The sequence below is a fragment of the Leucoraja erinacea genome, chromosome 4 (genome assembly GCF_028641065.1).
Source record: "Leucoraja erinacea ecotype New England chromosome 4, Leri_hhj_1, whole genome shotgun sequence".
In the NCBI taxonomy this organism is placed as follows: Eukaryota; Metazoa; Chordata; class Chondrichthyes; order Rajiformes; family Rajidae; genus Leucoraja; species Leucoraja erinaceus.
The window spans coordinates 5,407,266-5,434,765 of NC_073380.1; the positions used below are offsets into that span (position 1 = coordinate 5,407,266).

A 27,500-nucleotide genomic window follows, 5' to 3' on the forward strand; every position below is an offset into this window, starting at 1 on the left:
CCATGCTTTACGGGTCCATGTGTAACCTTCCTGTGGCCTTGCCGTTGTGAAGCATGCTTTGAAAGACTCTGACTGTGTTGATGCTAATCTATAATTAAAATGATCAGAGCAACTTTTCCAACAAGTCCCCTGCTGCCCGTTAAAATTTTAAAAGCTTATTAGAAATAAATGAGGAAAGATGATGAAAACACAATTGATGATGTGGTAATAATTCAGAAGAATCTAGTTGCTGGAAGACTAAAGGTTCACATGGGTTTGTGGCGAAGGGAGGATATGGATTATGTGTAGAATGATTAAGAGTTTAGTTTAGTTTATTGTCACGTGTACCGAGGTACAGCGAAAAGCTTTTGTTGGACTTGGCATCATGCTCAGCACAGATATTGTGGGCTGAAGGGCCTGTTGCTTTCAGCTGGAGTGCCGTCCGGAGCCTGGGACCCCTAGTTGGGGACCCCGGAGGAGAAGAGCTCCGACCGCCGGCCCGCGGCCTACTTCTAACCGCGGGCACGGCGAGGACTTCCATCTGGAGCTGGATCCCTCACCGGGGATCCCTGGAGAAGAGCTCCGACCGCCGGCCCTGCGGTCTGCGGTGCTTCTGGCTGCGGCGCGGTGGGGACTTTAGATCTTCAACCGCCGGCCTGCGGCCTACACCATCTTGTAGCCGCGGTCTCCGGCTTTTATGTTTAATCAATGCGAAAAATCCTCGGCACCTGATGAGCGAAGGGGGACTCTGAGTAAGGTGGCCAAAAATCACAGCCGTACGTGGTAGCGTTTTTTCAAAAATCAATATAAAGCGCAAACAGGAAGTGGTCAAGATTAGACTTTTAATTATATAAAGGCAAGGCAACTTTAATTAGGCAAGGCAACTTTAATTAGGCAACTTTAATTAAGCAATGCAACTTTAATTAGGCAAGGCAACTTTAATTATGCAAGGCAACTTTAATTAGGCAAGGCAACTTTAATTAGGCAAGGCAACTTTAATTAGGCAAGGCAATTTTAATTAGACAAGGCAACTTTAATTAGGCAAGGCAACTTTAATTAGGCAACAGAGCTTTAGCATTTCCAAACCAAAGGCAACACAGCTTTAGCATTTCCAAACCAAAGGCAACGCAGGGTTAACATTTCCAAACCAAAGGCAACACAGCTTTAGCATTTCCAAACCATATTTTCAAACCACATTAAGGGCACTGACAGGTCAGTAAAACCATTCACAGTTTAGTAGATATGTGTTCAGTGTTATTCACAGCTCAGACTGAGAGACGTGACTCTCTCGCTCCCCCATCTTGCAGAGACTGACTGAGGCACTCAACACTTTCGGGTTTTATAGTCCCTCCGGAAGGGGCTTGGCCTTCAGGAGAGAGAATCTCAACATTTTATAAACACTAATAATTATTTTATTTTTCATCGATGGGAAAAATCCTCTTGTCCTCTTGAGTAAGATGGCCGTAAGTGGCAGCGTTATTTCTAAAAACAATATACAGAACAACAGGAAGTGGTCAAGATCAGACTTTTTATAATATAGATTAAGGGTTTGGACACGCTAGAGGCAGGAAACATGTTCCCGATGTTGGGGGAGTCCAGAACCAGGGGCCACAATTTAAGAATAAGGAGTAAGCCATTTAGAACGAAGACGAGGAAACACTTTTTCACACAGAGAGTGGTGAGTCTGTGGAATTCTCTGCCTCAGAGGGCGGTGGAGGCCGGTTCTCTGGATGCTTTCAAGAGAGAGCTAGATAGGGCTCTTAAAAACAGCAGAGTCAGGGGATATGGGGAGAAGGCAGGAACGGGGTACTGATTGTGGATGATCAGCCATGATCACAATCGAAGGGCCGAATGGCCTACTCCTGCACCTATTGTCTATTGTCCATAATACCGCCACGCCATCCGCTCTCGATGTCAAGCATTCTTGAAACATGGATACCGTGTGGGGGTGGAAGATTGCAACCTTCACGTGGTCCGCCCTGTTTCGACGAATGCAATCAACTCGACGTGCACAAACAGAAGATCAAACAGAACAAGTTGTCCTACGACTTTAGGCTGTGCACGCCACACGAAAGAAGAAGAAGATACAGTGTGGAAACAGGCGGTTCGGCCCACCGGGTCCGTGCCGACCAGCGATCCTCGCACGTTGACACTATCCTACACCCACTGGGGACAATTTTTTACATTTACCAAACCAATAACCTACAAACCTGCACGTCTTTGGAGTGTGGGAGGAAACCGACGATCTTGGAGAAAACCCACGCAGGTCACGGGGAGAACGTACAAACTCCGTGCAAACAGCACCCGTAGTCAGGATCGAACCTGGGTCTCTGGCGCTGTGAGGCAGCAACTCTACCGCTGCGCCACCGTGCTGCCCCTTGCAGAGTTACTATCAAAATCTCATGGATAGGATAGATTAGGTTAGGTTAGGCAAGACGGAGGTGCAGCGAGACCCGGGCGTCCTTGTACACCAGTCATTGAAAGTTGGCGTGCAGGCACAGCAGGCAGTGAAGAAAGCTAATTGAATGTTGGCCTTCATAACAAGAGGATTTCAGTATAGGAGTAAAGAGGTTCTTCTGCAGTTGTACAAGGCTCTGGTGAGACCACATCTGGAGTATTGTGTACAGTTTTAGTCTCCTAAACTGAGGAAGGACATCCTTGTGATTGAGGCAGTGCAGCGTAGGTTCACGAGATTGATCCCTGGGATGGCGGGACTGTCATATGAGGAAAGATTGAAAAGACTAGACTTGTATTCACTGGAGTTTAGAAGGATGAGGGGGATCTTATAGAAACGTATAAAATTATAAAAGGACTGGACAAGCTAGATGCAGGAAAAATGTTCCCAATGTTGGGCGAGTCCAGAACCAGGGGTCAGAGTCTTAGAATAAAGGGGAGGCCATTTAAGACTGAGGTGAGAAAAAACCTTTTCACCCAGAGAGTTGTGAATTTGTGGAATTCCCTGTCACAGAGGGCAGTGGAGGCCAAGTCACTGGATGGATTTAAGAGAGAGTTAGATAGAGCTCTAGGGGCTAGTGGAGTCAAGGGATATGGGGAGAAGGCAGGCACGGGTTATTGATAGGGGATGATCAGCCATGATTACAATGGATGGCGGTGCTGGCTCGAAGGGCCGAATGGCCTCCTCCTGCACCTATTTTCTACGTTTCAATGTTCTATGAAAGAATAGACAGGAAAGGTTTAGAGGGTTGTGGGCCAAAGATGGGCAAAGGGGTCTAGTTGAATGAATGAATGAATAAGTTTATTGGCCAAGTATTCACATACAAGGAATTTGCCTTGGTGCTCCGCCCGCACGTGACAACGACATATAGTGACTGTTTGGAATGACACGTAAAACATTAATAGTTTAGATGGGGCATATAGGACGGAACGAACGAGTTGGGCCGAAGGGCCTGTTTCCGTGCTGTGTGACTGCGTCAGGTTGTGGTGCAATTCGCAATGATACTGCGGCGTTTGGTTAATAGTTTAATGAGCGTACATAAAGAGAGAGAGAGAGAGAACAAACAGAAGGGCCTGCACTGCCGTGACCTGCTGAGAATTTCCAGCATTTTTAATTCTCAACATTCACATTAGCGGATCAAGCAATTAGCGCTGTTCAAAAGCAATAATTGCTGCACAGCAGGTTCTATACCCACTCCTCCTCTCCCTTCCTTCCATCTCCCCAGCATTCCTTTCAGTTTAGAGATACAGCAAAGAACCAGGCCCTTCGGCCCATCTAGTCCACGCCGACCATCGATCACCCGTGCACACTCGTCCTATGTCATCCCACTTTCTCATCCACTCCCTACACAGTTTACAGAGGGGCCGGTTAACCTACAAGCCCCGACGTCTTTGGAGTGTGGGAGGAAACCGGAGGGCGCACCCGGAGGAAACCAACACAGGTCACGGGGAGAACGCACGTGCAAACTCCGTGCAGGCAGCGCCCGTAGTCTAGATGGAAGTGATGGTCCCTGGCACGGTGAGGCAGCAACTCTACCACTGTGCCACCGCGCCGCCCTAACTCGTGAATATCTCTGTTGCAGGATTGACGTGATTAACGTTCTATTTTTACCTCCTTTTTTCACAAGAAATATCTCGGTGTGCACAGGAAGAATTGTTGGAGGGGAAACGTGTTGGATTTGTTAGGTGGTTTTAATACGGACTCTGTCATCCTCGTTAGATTGCTTCACTCCATGGCATAAATCATCACCTTGCTTCTGTGAGGGAGCCCAGCGTAGGTTCACCAGGTTAATTCCCAGGATGGCGGGACTGTCATATGCTGACAGAATGGAGCAGCTGGGCTTGCACACTCTGGAGTTTAGAAGGATGAGGGGATGTTATTGAAACATATAAGATTATTAAGGGTTTGGACACGCTAGAGGCAGGAAACATGTTCCCGATGTTGGGGGAGTCCAGAACCAAGGGCCACAGTTTAAGAATAAGGAGTAAGCCATTTAGAACGGAGACGAGGAAACACTTTTTCTCACAGATAGTGGTGATTCTGTGGAATTCTCTGCCTCAGAGAGCGGTGGAGGCCGGTTCTCTGGAAACTTTCAAGAGAGAGCTAGATAGGGCTCTTAAAGTTAGCTGAGTCAGAGGATATGGGGAGAAGGCAGGAACGGGGTACTGATTGGGGATGATCAGCCATGATCAGATTGAATGGCGGTGCTGAGGGTCGAAGGGTCGAATTGCCTACTCCTGCACCTGTTGTCTATTGTCTGTTGAAACATAGAAACATAGAAATTAGGTGCAGGAGTAGGCCATTCGGCCCTTCGAGCCTGCACTGCCATTCAATATGATCATGGCTGATCATCCAACTCAGTATCCCGTACCTGCCTTCTCTCCATACCCCCTGATCCCCTTAGCCACAAGGGCCACATCCTTCCCTCTTAAATATAGCCAATGAACTGGCCTCAACTACCCTCTGTGGCAGAGAGTTCCAGAGATTCACCACTCTCTGCGTGAAAAAAGTTCTTCTCATCTCGGTTTTAAAGGATTTCCCCTTTATCCTTAAGCTGTGACCCCTTGTCCTGGACTTCCCCAACATCGGGAACAATCTTCCTGCATCTAGCCTGTCCAACCCCTTAAGAATTTTGTAAGTTTCTATAAGATCCCCTCTCAATCTCCTAAATTCTAGAGAGTATAAACCAAGTCTATCCAGTCTTTCTTCATAAGACAGTCCTGACTTACTCCAGCACCTGCAGTTCCTTGTGCTTTAATGGATGAGATGTCTAATGGAACTAGGCAGGTTCAAATACATGCTAAAGGAACATTATATGTGTTTTGCATATAAAGTAGTTGCAAATGGATCAAATTTTTCACTGCTTGCATCCTCTCCATCATCTCCGCAGTATTTAATAGTGATTCTCAACTGATATCCGAGTCTATAAATAGCGGCTCGGTGGCACAATGGTAGAGTCGTTGCTTCACAGCGCCACAGATCCCAGGTTCGATTCTGACCTCGGGCTCTGTCTGTGTGTGGAGTTTGTATGTTCTCCTTGTTTGACCACGTGGGTTTACTCCCGGCTCATCCTGAAAGTTCATAAGTGATAGGAACAGAATTAGGCCATTCAGCCCATCATGCCTACTCCACTATTCAATCATAGCTGAACTTTCTTTCCCCTGTCGTCTCCACATAAAACTTGATACACCCGCTGAGTTACTCCAGCACTCTGTGAAACGTCACCTATCCATGTTCTCCACAGATGCTGCCTGACCCGCTGAGTTACTGCAGCACTCTGTGAAACGTCACCTATCCATGTTCTCCACAGATGCTGCCTGACCCGCTGAGTTACTCCAGCACTCTGTGAAACGACACCTATCCATGTTCTCCACAGATGCTGCCTGACCTGCTGAGTTACTCCAGCACTCTGTGAAACGTCACCTATCCATGTTCTCCACAGATGCTGCCTGACCTGCTGAGTTACTCCAGCACTCTGTGAAACGTCACCTATCCATGTTCTCCACAGATGCTGCCTGACCCGCTGAGTTACTCCAGCACTCTGCGAAACGTCACCTATCCATGTTCCCCACAGATGCTGCCTGACCCGCTGAGTTACTCCAGCACTCTGCGAAACGTCACCTATCCATGTTCTCCACAGATGCTGCCTAACCCGCTGAGTTACTCCAGCACACTGTGAAACGCCACCTATCCATGTTCTCCACAGATGCTGCCTGACCCGCTGAGTTACTCCAGCACCTGCAGTTCCTTGTGCTTTAATGGATGAGATGTCTAATGGAACTAGGCAGGTTCAAATACATGCTAAAGGAACATTATATGTGTTTTGCATATAAAGTAGTTGCAAATGGATCCAATTTTTCACAAGTCACCAATCAGGAATGCCAGAGGTGGGGAACTACAAGATTGTTATTGCCGCAGCTTCACAAGTCTGTAACGTAATTACACACAGGTAATAAAGAACAATGAATAATGCAATCAATTTATAATCCATAACATGAGGTCACCAAACCATATTAATGCAAAACTGAAATCCATACCGTAATCAAACCCTTGCCCATAATAGATCAGAGATCAACATCATCGCCGGTCACTGGAAACGAGTATGACTGTCCTCTGATGGAGGACGCCTGCCTGTACGTGACTTTGTTTAATGTGGGGAGACTGGTGCACAGACAGCCACCTCATGGTCCTTGACAGATCTGGGTCAGGACCCAGTGGCATGGAGTCCAAGACGACCGGAGACCCTTTTCTGCTGCAGCCTTCATCCGTCTTCCCAGCCGTTGTGACGCTCCACTAAGGTCAGCCATCGTCCTCCGCCTGTTCCACCGTTGAGGTCTCGGTTGGATTGCTCTTTGTCAGGGACCTTCCCCTCGACCTTACCGCCATGGGTGGCCCTACCAGGAGCGTAGCTCCAGACGGCATCGTTCTCAGGATCTCAGGACCACACAAGCTTCTCCACCATGACAAGGGGACAGTCCACGGAGAAGAGATACAGCGTGGAAACTTCGGCTCACCAGATCCATCTTAACCAGCGATCACCCGTTCACACTAGTTCCTTGTTATCTCACTTTCTCATCCACTCCCTATACGCTAGGGGCCGATTAACCAATAAACCTGCACGTCTTTGGGATGCGGGAGGAAACCGGAGCACCCAGAGGAAACCCATGTGGTCGCCGGGAGAACGTGCAAACTTCACACAGACAGCACCCAAGATCTGATTGCACCTGGGTCTCTGGCGCTGTAAGGCAGCAGCACTGCCAGGTTTCTGTCATAGGATCAAAAATGTTCATGTCATAGGATCAAAAATAGGCCGATCGGCCCATCAAGTCTACTCCACCATTTGATCTTGGCTGATCCATCTCTCCCTCCTAACCCCATTCTCCTGCCTTCTCCCCGTAACCTCTGACACCCGTACTAATCCAGTATCTGTCAATCTCTGCTTTAAAAATACTAATTGACTTGGCCTCCACAGCCATCTGTGGCAAAGAATTCCACAGATTCACCACCCTCCGACTAAAGGAATTCCTCCTCAACTCCTTTCTAAAGATGCATCCATTTATTCTAAGGCTGTGACCTCTGGTCATAAGGTCATGAGTGATAGGAGCAGAAATAGGCCATTCAGTCCATCGAGTCTACTCCACCATTCAATCATGGCTGATCTATCTCTCCCTCCTAACCCCATTCTCCTGCCTTCTCCCCATATCGTCGGACACTCGTACTAATCAAGAATCTATCTATCTCTGCCTTAAATATATCCACTGACTTGTGGCCTCCACAGCCGTCTGTGGCAAAGAATTCCACAGATTCGCCACTCTTTCTCTAAAGAAATTTATCCTCATCTCCGTCCTAAAAGAATGTCCTTTAATTCTGAGGCTGTGATCTCGAGTCCTGGACTCTCCCACTAGTGGAAACATGTGCAACAATGTGTAGCAATGTGTATCGGTGAGCAGGAATGTGCAGCAATGTGCATCCACTCTATCCAAGCCTTTCACTATTCTGTACGTTTCAATGAGGCCCCCCCCTCATTCTTCTAAACTCCAACGAGTACAGGCCCATTGCCGACAAATGCTCACCCACTAGTGGAAATCTCTAGACAGAATGGGCTTCAGTAAGTTTCCCCTGTTGTGTCAATGAGGGAGAGAGTCTCTTGGAGTTAATGAGAATGTGAAGAGAATATGTCCAATATTGTATGTAGCAAGGGCCCCCAGATGCTGGTTTAAACAGAAGATAGACACAAAATGCTGGAGTAACTCAGCGGGACAGGCAGCATCTCTGGAGAGAAATAATGGGTGACGTTTCGGGTCGAGACCCCTGAAGAAGGATTTAGACCCAAAACGCCGCTCATTCCTTCTCTCCAGAGATGCTGCCGGTCCCGCTGAGTTACTCCAGCTTTTTGTGTCTAGGTTCGATGTTAAGTTATTTTAGTTCAGTTGAGTTTATTGTCACGTGTACCGAGGTACAGTGAACAGCTTTTGTTGCGTGCTAACCAGTCAGCGGAAAGACAATACGTGATTACAATCGAGCCGTCCACAGTGTACAGATACATGATAAGGGAATAACGTTTAGTGCAAGGTAATGGCAGTAAAGTTTGATCAAGGATAGTCCGAGGGTCACCAATGAGGTCGATAGTAGTTCAGGACCGCTCTCTGGTTGTGGTAGGATGGTTATGACATGTGCGGACGAGAAGCCGAAGCAAAGAAGTGGAAGCCAAATAGCGCAACGGGTCGAGACCATTCTTTAGATCTGAAGACTGAGTCTGAAGGGTGTTGACCGATTCCTTCTCTCCAGAGATGTTGCCTGTCCCACTGAGTTACTCCAGCATTTTGTGTCTATCTTTGGTGTGACAGTTGTCTGATTTCATTGGCTGAGACCATTCAGGCCTGAAGAAAGGTCTCAACCCAAAACGTCACCCATCCCTTCTCTCCAGAGATGTTGCCTGTCCCACTGAGTTACTCCAGCACTTTGTGTCTATCTTCGGTTAAAACAGATTACAGATTGTCTAGCGTTTTGAGCGTGGGAGTTTGTGTGCGTTACGCAGGCAACCGGACGGTATAAACTGTGTTTAAATAAAACGTGCTTCTTGTTGCCGGGGGGAGTGTGAAGAAATAAAATTGTTGATTGTCATGCTTACTTGTCATCGACCCGCCAGGGAATTTGTGTCCCATCTCCCCTCATGTTTTAAAAGCGATTTACTTTGGCTGTCAATGTCCCGAGCCGTCTGTTCTTGTAGCCGGGGTGGGGGGTGAATCCCTCGGTGTGGGGCTCGAGGGGTGATGCGGTGCATCACGGTCAGTGACGCTGGGTGGGCAGAGGGACAAGCCTGTCCCACACCTCTGCTCCACCCGGCACTGTCGACACACAGCCTGTCACTGTGCGGCACGGGGGAGACGAGGCGGAGGGCGGCTGTGGGAGAGTGGGGGCTGCCCCGAGGGATGCGCTCCTTCGGCAGCTTACACCTTGGTGCTCGGGTTCAGAGTGCCCAGTCACCTGCGGCTTGTGCGGGAAAATGACCCCCACCCTCCCGAGTTCCCCGACCAGTGATGTGATGGACGCGGGGGTCTGGACAAATTGTTGACAAGTCGTGCCCCCCACCCAGCGACATCATGTCCATTATTTGACTTTTTGGCAGAGCCGCTATTCGGTGAGTTTGCTTTTAGGCAACGCAGCCTTTCGGTTAGTTGGCGTTTCCGCTTTGTTTCCATTCGGTTATTTGGCTTCCACTTCTCTGCTTCGGCTTCTCGTCCTTCAACGACACATTCGGGTACGGTCTACGGAAAGACAATACATGATTACAATCAAACCATTTACAGTGTACAGATACATGATAAGGTAATAACGTTTAGTGCAAGGTAAAGCCAGCAAAGTTCGATCAAGGATAGTGTGTGGGTCTCCAATGTGTAGAATCAGAGAGTGACACAGTGTGGAAACAGGCCCTTCAGCCCAACTTGCCCACACCGGCCAACATATCCCAGCTACACTAGTCCCACCTGCCTGCGCTTGGTCCATATCCCTCCAAACCTGTCCTTTCCATGTACCTGTCTAACTGTTTCTTAAACATTGGGATAGTCCCAGTCACAACTACCTCCTCTGACAGCTCATTCCATACACCCACCACCCTCTGTGTGAAAAAGTTACCTCTATGATTCCTATTAAATCTAGTCCAGCACTGCTCTCTGGTAGTGGTAGGATGGTTCAGTTGCCTGATAACAGCCGGGAAGAAACTGTCCCTGAATCTGGAGGTGTGCGTTTTCACACTTCTGTACCTCTTGCCCGATGGGAGAGGGGAGAAGAGGGAGTGGCCAGGGTGCGACTGGTCCTTGATGATGCTGCTGGCCATGCCGAGGCAGCGTGAGGTGGAGATGGAGTCAATGGAAGGGAGGTTGGTTTGTGTGACGGTCTGGGCTGAGTCCACAATTCGCTGCAATTTCTTGCGGTCTTGGATGGAGCTGTTCCCAAACCGTGCTGTGATGCATCCCGATAAAATGCTTTGCACAGCGCATCTGTAGACGTTGGTGAGGGGTGTAGGGGAGCAGGGGAGCTGTGGGAGAGGGGAGTAGAGGGAGGGGAACAGGCAGTCTAGGTTGGAAAAAAGCATCCAGTTGATGAGAAACATAGAAAGATAGAAAATATGTGCAGGGGTAGGCCATTTGGCCCATCGAGCCAGCACCACCATTTTTTCACAGAGAGTTGTGAGTGTGGAATTCTCTACCTCAGAGGGCGGTGGAGGCCGGTTCTCTGTATACTTTCAAGAGCGAGCTGGATAGGGACCTTAAAGATAGCGGAGTCAGGGGATATGGGGAGAAGGCAGGAACGGGGTTTCAAACCAAGCTGTGATGCATCCCCATTATATATTTATGACTGGACTAATATGTTTTTTGTTCTGCTCTTGTGTTTCAGGAAGTGTATTCAGAGAGTGCGGTGAAAATGGAACTTGGGCTTCGCGAATAAATTACTCCCACTGTGAGCCCCTCTTGATGGAGCAGGTCAGGTCATCAGCCCATCTTCAAGCCGAGAATAATTGTCCAAGTTCACCTCCATGCAGCTCGCTCAATGGACAGAGATCAGTCTAGTGTAGGAATTAGAAGGATGAGAGAGGATCTTATTGAAACATGTAAGATTATTAAGGTTTTAAGAAGGAACTGCAGATGCTGGAAAATCGAAGGTACACAAAAAAGCTGGAGAAACTCAGCGGGTGCAGCAGCATCTATGGAGCGAAGGGAAAAGGCAACGTTTCGGGCCGAAACGTTGCCTTTTTCCTTCGCTCCATAGATGCTGCTGCACCCGCTGAGTTTCTCCAGCTTTTTTGTGTACCTAAGATTATTAAGGATTTGGACACGCAAGAGGCAGGAAACATGTTCCCGATGTTGGGGGAGTCCAGAACCAGGGGCCACACACAGTTTAAGAATAAGGGGTAAGCCATTTAGAACGGAGACGAGGAAACACTTTTTCTCACAGAGAGTGGTGAGTCTGTGGCATTCTCTGCCTCAGAGGGCGGTGGAGGCCGGTTCTCTGGACGCTTTCAACAGAGAGTTAGATAGGGCTCTTAAAGATAGCGGAGTCAGGGGATATGGGGAGAAGGCAGGAACGGGGTACTGATTGGGGATGATCAGCCATGATCACATTGAATGGCGGTGCTGGCTCGAAGGGCCGAATGGCCGACTCCTGCACCTATTGTGTATTGTGTATTGTGCATTTGAAATTTCAAATCTGATTTGCCCTTCAACATGTGGATCATTCTCAGCGCCTGGCCAACAACATTGGCCTTGACCAAGTCCACCAATCATTACCTCGAGCAGATTCTCAACAGAACATTGAGCATAGTACAGTACAGTACAGCACAGGAACAGGCCCTTCGGCCCACAATGTCCGTGCCGAATATGATGCCAAGTTCAACTGATGACCTCCACCTGCAAGTTCGAAGGTTAATTGGCTGCTGTAAATTGTCCCAAGTGTGTAGGATAGAATTAGTGAACGGGTGATCGCTGGTCAGTGCGGACTCAGTGGGCCGAAGGGTCTGTTTCCACGCTGAATCCCTAAACTAAAGACGGCAGCGAGTACATAAAATTCTGGCTCAGCGCTTCAACTCCCCCTCCCATTCCATATCCGACCTTTCTGTCCTGGGCCTCCTCCATGGCCAGAGTGAGTCCCACCGTAAATTGGAGGAGCACCTCATATTTTGCTTGGGTAGTTTACACCCCAGTGGTATGAACATTGACTTCTCCAATTTAAGGTAGTCCCTGCTTTCTCCCTCCTTCCCCTCCCCTTCCCAGCTCCCCAACAGCCCACTGTCTCCGCCTCTTCCTTTCCTCTCCCCCCCCCCCCCCAACCAGTCTGAACATCAGTCTGAAGAAGGGTCTCGCACCTATTCCTTTGTTCCATAGATGCTGCCTCACCCGCTGGGTTTCTCCAGCATTTTTATCTACCTTCGATTTTTCCAGCATCTGCAGTTCCTTCTTAAACAATGAATAGAATTCTGGAGCAACTCAGCATTTTGTGTCCATCTTCGGTGTAAACCAGCATTTGCAGTTCCTTCGTAGGTAAACACAAAATGCTGGAGTAACTCAGCGGGATAAACATCATCTAGTACAGGTTGAGGGAGTGGGCAGATGCATGGCAGATGCGGTTTAATGCGGATAAACGTGAGGTTATCCACTTTGGTAGCAAAAGCAGGAAGGCAGATTACTATCTAAGTGGCGTCAAGTTGGGAAAATGGGAAGTACAACGGGATCTGGGGGTCCTTGTTCATCAGTCTATGAAAGTAAGCATGCAGGTACAGCAGGCAGTGAAGAAAACAAATGGCATGTTGGCCTTTATAACAAGAGGAATCGAATATAGGAGCAAAGAGGTCCTTCTGCAGTTGTACAGGGCCCTAGTGAGACCACACTTGGAGTATTGTGTGCAATTTTGGTCCCCTAATTTAAGGAAGGACATTCTTGCTATTGAGGGAGTGCAGCGTAGGTTCACCAGGTTAATTCCCGGGATGGTGGGACTGTAATATGCTGAGAGAATGGAGCAGCTGGGCTTGTACACTCTGGAGTTTAGAAGGATGAGAGGGTATCTTATTGAAACATAAGATTGTTATGGGTTTGGACACACTAGAGGCAGGAAACGTGTTCCCGATGTTGGGGGAGTCCAGAACCAGGGGCCACAGTTTAAGAATAAGGAGTAAGCCATTTAAACTGGAGACGAGGAAACACTTTTTTTCACAGAGAGTTGTGAGTCTGTGGAATTCTCTGCCTCAGAGGGTGGCGGAGGCCGGTTCTCTGGGTACTTTCAAGACAGAGCTAGATAGGGCTCTTGAAGATAGCGGAGTCAGGGGATATGGGGAGAAGGCAGGAGCGGGGTACTGATTGTGGATGATCAGCCATGATCACATTGAATGGCAGTGCTGGCTCGATGGGCCAAATGGCCTACTCCTGCAGCTATTGTCTATTGTCTATAATCCAGGTATCTTTCAGGTAAACCTCTTCTGCACCCCCTCCAAAGCCACCACATTCTCCTGTAGTTTAATTTAGTTTGGTTTAGAGATACAGCATGGAAACAGGCCCTTCGGCCCACCGAGTCTGTGCCGACCGGCGATCCCCGGGCACTAATGCTATCCTACACACACGAATTGACAATTGACATCTATAACAAGCCAATTAGCCCACAAACCCGGCATGCCTTTGGAATGTGGGAGGAAACCGCGAGAAAACTCACACAGGTCACGGGAAGAACGCGCAAACTCCATACGGACAGCACCCGTGGTCAGGATCGAAGCCGGGTCCCTGGCGCTGTGAGGCAGCAACTCTGCCCGCTGCGCCACCGCGCCTCCCAACAGGGGCGACCAGAACTGCACGCAATTCTCCGTAATACGGCCTGACCGATGTCCGACAGAGCTGGCACGTGAAGCATGTGATCCTCGCCCCCCCCCCCAGGGCCAGCCTGAGATGATGCAGCTCGGCAGGGGCGACAGGATCCGTCCAAACATGAAAGCAATTCCCTCCGACAGCCGTGCGATAGTTGTGTGATAAACCGCTTGTGATTTGAATCAACGCAGGGATATGATTGAACTTGCCCCAATAGTAGTCAAGTTAGACCCTGGAGCAGCGGGATGAAGCATTCTCTTTCATCTACAAGTTTGGTGTCATCTTAGTTTAGTGTGGCCTGTTGTTGTCACGTGTACTGGAGGTGTGGCGTCCTAGCCTGCTCAGTTCAGTTTAGTTCAGTCAGGTTAACACAGGGTCAACGGCACAATGAAATGTGTTTGGCAAGACAACGGGTCACCTCAGCAATGATATTACAAGGATAAAAATAAGGTTAAACAAAGGATAAGATAAAAGTGAAGGTACACAAAAATGCTGGAGAAACTCAGCGGGTGCAGCAGCATCTATGGAGCGAAGGAAATAGGCGATGTTTCGGGCCGAAACCCTTCTTCAGACTGATAGGGGGTGGCGGGGAGAAGGAAGGAAAAAGGAGGAGGAGGAGCCCGAGGGCGGGGGGATGGGAGGAGACAGCTCGAGGGCTGAGGAAGGGGAGGAGACAGCAAGGGCTAACAAAATTGGGAGAATTCAATGTTCATGCCCGCAGGATGCAGGCTCCCCAAGCGGAATATGAGGTGCTGTTCCTCCAATTTCCGGTGTTGCTCGCTCTGGCCATGGAGGAGACCCAGGACAGAGAGGTCGGATTGGGAATGAGAGGGGGAGTTGAAGTGCTGAGCCACCGGGAGGTCAGGTTGGTTATTGCGGACCGAGCGGAGGTGTTCAGCGAAACAATCGCCCAACCTCCGCTTAGTCTCCCCGATGTAGATCAGCTGACATCTAGAGCAGCGGATGCAATAGATGAGGTTGGAGGAGATACAGGTGAACCTCTGTCGCACCTGGAACGACTGCTTGGGTCCTTGAATGGAGTCGAGGGGGGAGGTAAAGGGACAGGTGTTGCATAAAAGTGACATTGGTCGGCAAAAGACAATAATAAATAATATAATCAACATCTATGATGTGTTTACAAAATTTTACAATTTTACAAAACTCGCAAAATTCTAAAGGGGTTGGACAGGCTAGATGCAGGAAGATTGTTCCCGATGTTGGGGAAGTCCAGAACATAGGGTCACAGAATTTAAGGATAAGGGGAAAGTCTTTTAGGACCGAGATGAGAAAAAAAGATTTCACACAGAGAGTGGTGAATCTGTGGAATTCTCTGCCACAGAAAGTAGTTGAGGCCACAGTTCATTGGGTATATTTAAGAGGGAGTTAGATGTGGCCCTTGTGGCTAAAGGGATCAGGGGCTATGGAGAGAAGGCAGGGATGGGATACTGAGTTGGATGATCAGCCATGATCATATTGAATGGCGGTGCAGGCTCGAAGGGCCGAATGGCCTACTCCTGCACCTATTTTCTATGTTTCTATGTTTATGAGTTCAGAAGCCTGATGGCATGATGATAAAAACTGTTCTTAAGTCTGGTGGTACGTGCAGCCATGCTCCTGTATCATCTGCCTGACGGTAACAAGGAGGACAGTCCGCGTGCTGGGTGGCTGTGGTCCTTGATGATGCTGTGTGCCTTCCGCAGGCACCGCCCGCCGGTGGAAAATGTCCTGAATGGTCAGGAGACAGTTGCCAGCGATGTACTGTGCAGCCTCCACCTCAGCCGCTCCCCACAGTCCAAGCCCTCAAGTCCCTGTAACATTTGGCTGATGAAAGTTCAAATGTGTTCTGGTACTTCTATCCACGGCTCGCAGCGGGTAGAGCAACTGCCTCACGAGCCCCGGGTTCGATCCTGACCTGCGTGGAGTTTGCACGTTCTCCCTGTGACTGCGTGGGTTTACTCCGGGTGCTCCGGGTTCCACCCACATCTCAAAGACGTGCGGGTTTGTACGTTAATCGGCCCTTCTGTAAATTGCCCCTAGTGTGTAGGGAGTGGATGAGATAGTGGGAACCAGTGTGAACAGGGTGGACACGGTGGGCTGAAGGGCCTGTTTCCGTGCTGTATTTCTAAACTCGATCAAGATTACAGCTCTGTAAATAAAGACGTCTACTGGAACACTGCACAACATGGAAGCACGTGACTTAAAGAACTGGAAAGTCAGCATCAAAGTTCCCGGCCACATAGATACATAGATACATAGACAATAGGTGCAAGAGTAGGCCATTCGGCCCTTCAAGCCAGTACCGCCATTCAATGGGATCGTGGCTGATCATCCCCAATCAGTACCCCGTTCCTGCCTTCTCCCCATATCTCTTCAGGCCGGTTCTCTGGAGACTTTCAAGAGAGAGCTAGATAGGGCTCTTAAAGATAGCGTAGTCAGGGGATATGGGGAGAAGGCAGGAACGGAGTGGCTGGGCTTGTATACTCTGGAATTTAGAAGGATAAGAGGGGATCTTATAACCATATAACCATATAACCATGTAACAATTACAGCACGGAAACAGGCCATCTCGACCCTTCTAGTCCGTGCCGAACACGTATTCTCCCCTAGTCCCATATACCTGCGCTCAGACCATAACCCTCCGTTCCTTTCCCGTCCATATAACTATCCAATTTATTTTTAAATGATAAAAACGAACCTGCCTCCACCACCTTCACTGGAAGCTCTTTCCACACAGCCACCACTCTCTGAGTAAAGAAGTTCCCCCTCATGTTACCCCTAAACTTCTGTCCCTTAATTCTCAATAATCTTATTGAAACATATAAGATTATTAAGGGTTTGGACACGCTAGAGGCAGGAAACATGTTCCCAATGTTGGGGGAGTCCAGAACCAGGGGCCACAGTTTAAGAATAAGGAGTAAGCCATTTAGAACAGCGATGAGGAAACACTTTTTCACACAGAGAGTGGTGAGTCTGTGGAATTCTCTGCCCCAGAGGGCGGTGGAGGCTGGTTCTCTGGATACTTTCAAGAGAGAGCTAGATAGGGCTCTTAAAGATAGCAGAGTCAGGGGATATGGGGAGAAGCAGGAACGGGGTACTGATTGTGGATGATCAGCCATGATCCCATTGAATGGCGGTGCTGGCTCGAAGGGCCGAATGGCCTACTCTTGCACCTATTGTCTATTGTCTATAATTCCACAGATTCAACATTATAAAGACATTTGGATAGGTGCGTTGATAGGATTTAGAGGGATATGGGCCAGACGCGGGCAGGTGGGACTAGTGTAGATGGGGCATGTTGGTCGCCTGGACGAGATGGGCTGAATGGCCTGTTTCCATGCTGTACGACCCTATGACTGTATCTGATGCTGACGTCATAACCGGGGATGCCTTTGTACCGCAAAGCCTAATTATTTGATGAATCCAATTATAAAGTAGTGTCCCCGGAAGCTGCCACTTAATGTGAAAATGGCTGCTTCGAAAATGTCTAAAGGGCCTGTCCCACTTACGTGATTTATTCGGTGACTTGCCGGCACCCGTCATAGTCGCAGCAGGTTGGCGAAAATGTTCAACGTGTTGAAAATCCAGCGGTGACCAGAAAAATGGTACGTCTCTTTGGGCGACTACTCACGACCATACGGGCTTCAGCTAAAAGCACACTGGATAGTCACCGTGTGGTCACAGGAGTGGAAGGCAACCTCATCTCCATTACACAGCTACATCTCTTCACCAGATAAAAGCTGTCCAGGGTCTGACCTCCCCAGAGGAGCGTGGGTGAAGCTCAACAGACTTGGTACTGGAGTTGGGCGTTTCAATGCCAGCGTGTGGAGATGGGGGGGCTCCCTCCACCAGAGCCCAGCCTGTGGATGTGGAGCAGAACAACAGACAGCCAACCATGTCATCTCTGGGTGCCCGCTCTACCACCCACCAAATGGAGCTGTGTCAGGGCCTGGCAGACATTGACGCCAACAGAGACAACAACGTGGCTTGAGATCTAACTATTCCTTTGGTTTATTTATGTTTCATTCGCAAGAAGAACAAGAAGGCGTCACCACGCGACATGTCGCCTGTATGGTCGTGAGTAGTCGCCCAAAGAGTCGTACCTTTTTCTGGTCACCGCTGGATTTTCAACGTTGAAAATATTCGGCCACCTGCTGCGACTATGAAGCGTGCCGGCAGTCGCCGAAAAAAATCATGTAAGTGGGACAGGCCCCTAACCTAGAAACTTGGATCAGGCACATGGAATAGTTGTTTCAAAAGTCGGGGCATCGAGTGTAAGAGTCAATAAGTCATGATGCATTTTTTTATAGGACATAGGTCAGACCGTATTTGCAGTATTGCACGCATTTGCAGTATTGCATGCAATACGGGCAAGATGGTGCTTTTGAGAGGGTGCAGTGTAGATTTGCCAGAATGATGCCTGGATGACAGAGTATTAGTTCCAAGGGGAGGTTGGACAGACTAGTTTTCTCTGGAACGCTGGAGTTGCTGAGAGATCTGATTGAAATATATAAAATTACTAGTAACGTTGGGTCCCAGCATCACACAGGAGGGCTGGGCCCACAACGCAATATTCCACCTCTCCACCAATTTGAATATTGGTGGCCAGTGGGGTGGGCTTTCTGGAGCGCTAGTATGGGTGTTGTGGGCTGAAGGGACTGGTTTCCAGAGGGCTAGTATGGACATTGTGGGCCAAATGGATTCTTGGGCTGGCGGCTCAGTCACTCAAGCCTGATGTGCTGGCAGCTCACTCACTCAGGCTGGTGGGCTGGCAGTTGACTCACGGGTATTCCTTGAAATTCCATTTCAAGCAGGGTGCAAGGCCACTAAAGACAGCGAGTCGTGACCTCTCCCTCCTCCATGTTGCAGAGACTGAGCCACGACCACACTTCTGGGTTTTAGAAAGGGCATGTCCTTCATGGCGTGATTGACAGGAGAGAGAATCTCAACATTTTTTAAACACTAATAACTCTTTTATTTTTCATTGATGGGAAAAGTCCTCGGCACCTGATGAGCGGAGGGGGACTCTTAGTAAGATGGCCAAAAATCATAGCTGTTAAGTGGCAGCGTTTTTTCTAAAATCAATATACAGAATAACAGGAAGTGGTCAAGATCAGACTTTTAGTAACATAGATGAGAGGCATAGATCGGAGAGACAGTCAGAAGAAGGGACCCGTCCCGAAACACCGCACGTCCTATTTTCTCCACAGCTGCTGCCTGACCCGCTGAGTTACTCCAGCACTCCGTGTCTTTGGTATAAATCACCATCTGCAATTCTTTGTTTCCACTTGACAGTCATAAACTATTTTCCAGGATGGACGGCACAGCTTTATGGTGAGAGGGGCTATGTTTACAGGAGAGATGTGGGTTAAATTGTTTTACACAGAGGGTGGTTGGTGCGTGGAATGCGCTGCCAGGGGTGGTGGTGGAGGCAGGTACGATAGTGGTGTTTAAGAGGCCTTTAGACCGGCACGTGGATATGCAGGGAATGGAGGGATACGGATCACATGTAGGCAGATGAATGTTGGTCTAGGCATCATGTTCAGTACAGACATTGTGGGCCGAATGGCCTGTTCCTGTACTGTTCTCTGCTCCAAATAAGAACATTTAATATTATCTTAAACAGTGAAATGACTGGTAAAATCAACTGTATCAGAACGAGGGTTGCCAACTGTCCCATATTAGCCGGGACAGCCTGTATATTGTCCCTTGCCCTTGTCCCGTATTTGACCGCTGCTACTCGGGTCGAGGAGACTGTCGGGTCGGAGCGCCGCATCCGGCCCCGCCTCACCCGTCCCGACGTAGTGCAGCCCATGGAGTGCAGCAGCAGCAGCAGCAGCAGCAGCTCCTCGCCCGTGGCCCCGTCGGTCGGTCGGCAGCCCGGCCAGCTGTCCGACCTTCGGACCTTCGCTTACCGCCGACACTACCATCACCCCTCCTTCTCGTGGCCGATCATCGGTTCATGAGTTGGACGGGGGCGCCGGACTTTGCGCGTGACATCGTGCGGCCCACGGGCCAAAACTGCTCAGCTGGCCCTGCCGGCTGGGCTTTGTGTGCAGTCCAGCACCCGGGGCCAACTCATCATTCACCCAGCCACGGCCGAGTCGGTCAACGAATTGCCGTCGGGAATTTGTCCCGTATTTTGGGAATGAGAAAGTTGGCAACCCCAATAGCCCTGTCCCACGGTACGAGTTCTTTCAAGAGTTCTCCCCGAGTTTGCCCTGATTCGAACTCGGAGATTTACGGTAATGGCCGCTCGTCGGTACTCGGGGCTCTCGTGGACATTTTCAACATGTTGAAAAATCTTCACGAGTGTTCCCGAGCTTACCTGCCGTTAGCGAGTCTTCCCGAGTACCTGCCGTTAGCGCTAACAGACGTCCCCGAGCTCCGACGTACCCGTTTCGTTCATTCTCCGTGCTTACCACGAGTTTGATTTTTTTTAAACTCGGGAGAGCTCTTGGAATGAACTGGTACCGTGGGACAGGGCTATTAGTCAAGCACTTATTTTAAATGTTAAAATAAAGATTGATCATTGCTTTACGGAATTGGGTTAGTCCAATCTGTCACATTTTATTAGAGATACAGTCTGGAAACAGGCCACACTGACCAGCGATCACCCCAAACACTTAAAGTTGGACACAAAGTGCTGAAGTGACAGAGTAATAGGGGAGGATCGCTGGTTAGCACGGACTTGGTGGGCCGAAGGGCCTGTTTCTGCGCTGTATCTCTAAACTAAACTAAAAATTAAAGAGTTAATAAAGTGAGAGGTTCGGCAGAGGTTTTGATTGAAAGATACAGCGTGGAAACAGGCCCTTCAGCCCACCAAGTCCGTGCCGACCAGCGATCACCCCGTACACTAGTCCTGTTATCCTGCTTTCTCATCCACTCCCACAAATCAGCGGTGGATCTGTGGCTGTGAATAATTACTATCCCCCTTTGATGAAATGATACCTTGTTAGTGAGCCTCGCCTCAGTTGCAGTTAATGCTCTTTATTCCAGGCTAGCTCAAAATAATTATTGGGTTTGACAATAGACAATAGGTGCAGGAGTCGGCCATTCGGCCCTTTGAGCCAGCACCGCCATTCAATGTGATCATGGCTGATCATCCCCAATCAGTACCCCGTTCCTGCCTTCTCCTCATATCCCCTGACTCTGCTATCTTTAAGAACCCTATCTAGCTCTCTCTTGAAAGTATCCAGAGAACCGGCCTCCACCGCCCTCTGAGGCAGAGAATGCCACAGACTCACAACTCTGTGTGAAAAATTGTTTCCTCATCTTTGTTCCAAATGGCTTACCCCTTATTCTTAAACTGTGGCCCCTGGTTCTGGACTCCCCCAACATAGGGAACATGTTTCCTGCCTCTAGCGTGTCCAAACCCTTAACAATCTTATATGTTTCAATAAGATGCCCCCTCATCCAGAGTGTACAAGCTCAGCCGCTCCATTCTCTTAGCATGTGCTTATATTTGTATCAATGCATTCCTTCACATCCCAGTAGATTTGCACACGCCAATGTTGGTTCAGTTGTCTTTATAAAACATATCAAGAGACAAGAGAGACAAAAGTGTTTAACTGTCATGTGTACCGATACTTGCTGCACATTAAATCAATAACACACAGATAAATGTCCAATAATCAATAATACAGTAATTGAATGATCGTAAGTACTGGGTAACCAGACCATAACCGAACTCTGCAGTCTACCTCCGATTATTCCATCATCTGCAGTTCCTTCTTAAACAATCAAATCCCCATGTCCTTCCACATATTCTCATTGTGTGTTCACAGTTCCCCAGCGGGTTACATTTAATGAAGTATTTAATCCAGTCATTTCCTTTGTTTAGTAGAATATTAAACAGAATTCCTAATAAGCCGAAGGTACAGAAGCTTGAAAGCGCGCACCACCAGACTCAGGAACAGCTTCTTCCCCTCTGTTATCAGGCTTCTGAACGGTCCTTCCATACGCTAGGGTGCTGTCCGATTCACCTCTACCCCATTGCGGACATTGGACTTTGTCTGTGGAACTGATGTGCTACAATGCTGAGAACTATATTCTCTACAAAAGGACATACCTTTAGAAATAAGATTAGGAGGAATTTCTTCAGTCAGAGGGTGGTGAATCTGTGGAATTATTTGCCACAGACAACCTGAGGCCAAGTCTTATGGTATTTCTAAGGGCAAATTCGCAAATTCTTGATTAGTGCAGGTGTTAAAGGTTATGGGGAGAAGGCAGGAGAATGGGGTTGAGAGGGAAAGGTAGATCAGCCATGATTGAATGGCGGAGTAGACTTGATGGGCCGAATGGCCTAATTCTGCCCCTACCTCATAAACGTATGAATTTATATTCTGCACTCTGTATCTTCCCCTTTGTTCTACCTATTGTACTTGACTCTAAAGAACCCGAAACGTCACCGATCCATGTTCTCCACAAATGCTGCCTGACCCGTGCCAGACCCACTGAGTTCCTCCAGCTCTCTGTGAAACGACACCTATCCATGTTCTCCACAGATGCTGCCTGACCCACTGAGTTACTCCAGCACTCTGTGAAACGTCACCTATCCATGTTCTCCACAGATGCTGCCTGACCCACTGAGTTAAGGGGCTGTCCCACTGTGGTGACCTAATCTGTGAGTTTAGAAGAGTTTGCCCTCGACTCAAACTCACAGCATGGTCGACACGTGGTCCTATGAGGTCACTGGAACCCTCCTTCATGCTCGAGGGAAGTTCCCAAAATACTCGCGGCCTCAGTTTGGTGGAGGAAAAAGTTTCAGTATGTTGAAACATTTTCTGCGATTAAAATTTGGTCGGCATGGTTCTTTGAACTCGTAATGCAGTGGAGTGGGGTCGCTGTGTAGTTACAGGCAGTCGAGGGCAGCCGTAGGCAATCTCCTTCACTGACCTGGTATTTTAATTGGCTCATTGAAGTTTTCAGGACCAAGTTGGGAAAGCCGACCGGTTGGTTCAATGCCCGCTAAAGTTTATTAAACGTTGTCTGGCTTCTTAAAGTGCCTCCACTCCTTCTCCCCCCCTTCTCCCCCCTTCTCTCTCTCCCCTTCTCTCCCCTCTCTCCCCTTCTCCCCTTCTCTCCCCCCCTTCTCTCCCTCTCTCCCCCCTTCTCTCCCCTTCTCTCCCCCTCTCTCACTTTCTCTCCCCTCTCTCCCCTTCTCCCTCCCTCTCTCCCCCTTCTCTCCCCTTCTCTCACCTTCTCTCCCTCTCTCCCCCCTTCTCTCCCCTTCTCTCCCCCTCTCTCCCCCCCTCTCTCCTCCTCTCTCCCCCCTCCTCCCCTCTCCCTCTCTCTCCTCCCCCTCTCTCCCCCTTCTCTCCCCCCCCTTCTCTCCCCTTCTCTCCCCTTCTCTCCCCCTCTCTCCCCTTCTCTCCCCTTCTCTCTCCCTTCTCTCCCCTGCTCCCCTTCTCTCCCCCTCTGTCCCCCTCTCTCTCCCCCTTCTCTCCCCCTTCTCTCCCCCCTTCTCTTCATCCTTCTCTCCCCCCTCTGTCCCCCCTCTCTCCCCTTCTCTCCCCCTTTCTCTCCCCTTCTCCCCTTCTCTCCCCCTCTGTCCCCTTCTCTCCCTTTCTCTCCCCTTCTCTCCCCCCTCTCTCCCCTTCTCTCCCCCTCTCTCCCCTTCTCTCTCCCTTCTCTCCCCTTCTCTCCCCCTCTCTCCCACCTCTCTCCCCCTCTCTCCCCTTCTCTCTCCTTCTCTCCTCCTCTCTCTCCTTCCCTCTCCCTTCTCCCCTTCTCTCTCCCCCTCTCCCCCCTCTCTCTCTCCCCCTCTCTCCCCTTCTCTCCAACTCGAGCTTGAAGGTCGAATACAGTGGCTGTAAAGTCGGGTCAGTGGGACAGGCCCTTTACTCCAGCACTGTGTGCATCAGTGGGTGACAGTGACCTTGTGTGCTGTCTGTGCAGAGTTTGCACGTTTAGGCTTATTATTGTCATGCATACAGAGGTACAGGGTAGAAGCTTGGTTTTGCACGCTCTCCAAACAAATCTGATAACACTACACATAAATACAATCACATCAAACTCCAGTACAACAGGTAGAGCAAAGGGGAAGATACAGAGTGCAGAATATAGTTCTCAGCATTGTAGCGCACCAGTTCCACAGACAAAGTCCAATGTCCACAATGGGGTAGAGGTGAATCGGACAGTACCCTAGCTTATGGAAGGACCGTTCAGAAGCCTGATAACAGAGGGGAAGAAGCTGTTTCTGAGTCTGGTGGTGCGCGCTTTCAAGCTTCTGTACCTTCTGCCGGACGGGAGCGGGGAGAAGAGGGAATGACCGGGGTGGGAGAAGTCCAATGTCCAAACCGTTTACAAACCAATCTTGCCTGAGGATATCATGTCTGACGACTGTGAATTACAAACCAGGCAAAGCTTCATTGGGGAAAAAGGCCAAGTCAAGAATATGTTTGCCTTTGATTTCAGAAATCGTTTGAAGTCTATGAGGTCCACTATAGGATTGTCCTCATCATCAACTACCTGGGACACTCGATCTCCACGGCAGTCCTCATCGTTGCCTTTGTAGTCTTCTTGTGCTTGAGGTATGTACCAGCCAAGTAACTAACTACGCACGAGCTTCTACAAGCGGCTTCACACAAAAAGCCCCCCCACATTGACGAACTGTACACTGCAAGGGCCAGGAAGTGAGCGGGCAAGATCATCTCTGACCCCTCTCACCCCGGCCACAAACTCTTTGAATCACTTCCCTCTGGAAGGCGACTCCGGGCTGTCAAAGCTGCCACAGCCAGACATAAAAACAGCTTTTTTCCCCACGAGTAGTCGCTCTACTCAATAACCAAAAATCTGTAGCCTCCTTGTGCTCTGGTATTTTATTTAATTCACATGTTTAATCGATAATGTTTTATTATTAATGTTGAAAGTTTTTTATGTGTCATTCCTAACTGTCACTGTGTGTCATGTTGTCACTTGCGGGCGGAGCACCAAGGCAAATTCCTTGTATGTGAATACTTGGCTGATTAACGTATTAATTCAAACCACACCATCAACTCTGGTTCCACACACAGCCTGCAATCAAGTTCGGCATTGCCCACACAGAATGCATGAACCTGGTCCTACCTTGCCTTAGCCAGATCTATTTTAAACCTAATAGAACCATTCTCACTGGTCCCAAAACCCTTGCCTACCGACACTTCCATCAATTGCCCCTCCCCAATACACCCAGAGTAGGTCACGCTTAAGGGGAAGTTCATAGGTTCACATGGACTAAGTGCAGAATTAGGCCATTCAGCCCATCGAGTCCACTCCGCCATTCAACCATGGCTGATCTATCTCTCCCTCCTAACCCCATTCGCCTGCATTCTCCCCATAACCCCTGACACCCGTACTTCTCTTATGCAAGATTAGTGCGTGCACAGATGGAGTGAAGATGTCTCTGTTCAGAGCATATTGTACACCATTCTATACATAGAAACATAGAAACATAGACAATAGGTGCAGGAGTAGGCCATTCGGCCCTTCGATCCTGCACCACCATTCAATAAGATCATGGCTGATCATCCAACTCAGTATCCTGTTCCTGCCTTCTCTCCATACCCCCTGATCCCTTTAGCTGCAAGGGCCACATCTAACTCCCTCATAAATATAGCCAATGAACTGTGGCCTCAACTACCTTCTGTGGCAGAGAATTCCACAGATTCACCACTCTCTGTGTGAAAAATTTTTTTCTCATCTCGGTCCTAAACGATTTCCCCCTTATCCTTAAACTGTGACCCCTTGTTCTGGACTTCCCCAACATCGGGAATAATCTTCCTGCATCTAGCCTGTCCAACCCCTTAAGAATTTTGTATGTTTCTATAAGATCCCCCCTCAATCTTCTAAATTCCAGCGAGTACAAGCCAAGTCTATCCAGTCTTTCTTCATATGAAAGTCCTGACATCCCAGGAATCAGTCTGGTGAACCTTCTCTGTACTTCCTCTATGGCAAGAATGTCTTTCCTCAGATTAGGAGCCCAAAACTACACGCAATACTCTAGGTGTGGTTTCACCTGTGGTGAAACTACAGAAAAAGCAAGCTTACAGAGGCTTAATGTTTAAGAAGGAACTGCAGATGCTGGATAAATTGAAGGTAGACAAAAATGCTGGAGAAACTCAGGGGGTGACGGTTTGTAGTTTGTTTGTTTGTTTGTCTTTTTGCACAATCCGCGAGCATTGCCACTTTTCATTTCACTGCACATCTCGTATGTGTATGTGACGAATAAACTTGACTTGACTTGATCTATGGAGTGAAGGAATGGATGACGAGACCCAAAACATCGCCTATTCCTTCACTCCGTAGATGCTGCCTCACCCGCTGAGTTTCTCCAGCATTTTTGTCTACCTTACAGAGACTTAAAGTATCTTATAATGATGACATGAGAATATTACTTTTGAGACCTAGACGGTGAGATGTTTGTGGCTGCAGGAGTCTATACTTTACAAACTGTTGTAATGTTGTAATGTTGCTGGATAAATTACTCTGAAAATGAAATCATCTTTGCCTTATCAAACATAAGGTTTAGCACGACACGCGACCTATCCCAGCTGTGGAGACATTGGTGTAGTAAGGCACTGATGTTTTTTATTCTTGATCGTAAACCATGTATTGGACATGAGGAAGGACATTTTTGCTATTGAGGGAGTGCAGCGTAGGTTTACAAGGTTAATTCCCGGGATGGCTGGACTGTCATATGCTGAGAGAATGGAGCGGCTGGGCTTGTACACTCTGGAGTTTAGAAGGATGAGAGGGTATCTTATTGAAACTTATACGATTATTAAGGGTTTGGACACGCTAGAGGCAGGAAACATGTTCCCGATGTTGGGGGAGTCCAGAACCAGGGGCCACAGTTTAAGAATAAGGGGTAAACCATTTAGAACGGAGACAAGGCCTAGGGAACCACACATTTCAATAAAGCTTTAGAATTTTAGTTTAGTTTAGAGATAGTGAGCGGAACAGGCCGTTCGGCCCATCATGTCCGCGCCAATCAGCCATTATATTGAATGGTGGTGCTGGCTCGAAGGGCCGAATGGCCTACTCCTGCACCAAATGTCTCTTGGCTATTGTCTATTGATCAGCGATCCCCGCACACTGACACTATCCTACACACACATTAGGGACAATTTACAATTGCACCAAGCCAATTTATCTACAAACCTGTACATCTTTGGAGTGCGGGAGGAAACCGAAGATCTCGGAGAAAACCCACGCGAGTCATGGGGAGAACGTGCAAACTCCGTACAGACAGCACCCGTAGTCAGGATCGAACCCGGGTCTCTGGCGCTGTGAGGCAGCAGCTCTACTCGCTGCGCCACCGTGCCACCCTAGCCTATTTGAGAACTGGAAAAGGGTTTCTCTTGTGCCCTGGGAGCTGGAAGCCCAAGTGTGAAAACCAACGCACACCTCCAGATTCAGGGACTTTCTTCCCAGCTGTTATCAGGCAACTGAATCATCCCACCACAACCAGAGAGCAGTCCTGAACTACTATCTGCCTCATTGGTGACCCTTGGACTATCCTTGATCGGACTTTGCTGGCTTTACCTTGCACTAAACGTTATTCCCTTATCCTGTATCTGTACACTGTGGACGGCTTGATTGTAATCATGTGTTGTCTTCCCGCTGACTGGTTAGCACGCAACAAAAGCTTTTCACTGTACCTCGGTACACGTGACAATAAACTAGGCTGAAGCTAAACTATCCACAAGTATAAGAAGGAACTGCAGATGCTGGAAATT

General features: G+C 48.8%; 1 protein-coding gene across 2 annotated transcripts in view; it reads left to right on the forward strand.

Moving 5' to 3' along the window:
• Positions 1-27,500, forward strand: part of LOC129696112 (corticotropin-releasing factor receptor 2) — a 139,417-nt gene that overhangs the window by 89,258 nt on the left and 22,659 nt on the right. For both annotated transcript variants that reach the window (XM_055633575.1, XM_055633577.1), the window contains 2 exons: positions 10,832-10,917; positions 24,199-24,314. In XM_055633575.1, coding sequence (XP_055489550.1) covers positions 10,832-10,917; positions 24,199-24,314 — 202 coding nt within the window. The remainder of the gene's footprint in view (positions 1-10,831; positions 10,918-24,198; positions 24,315-27,500) is intronic.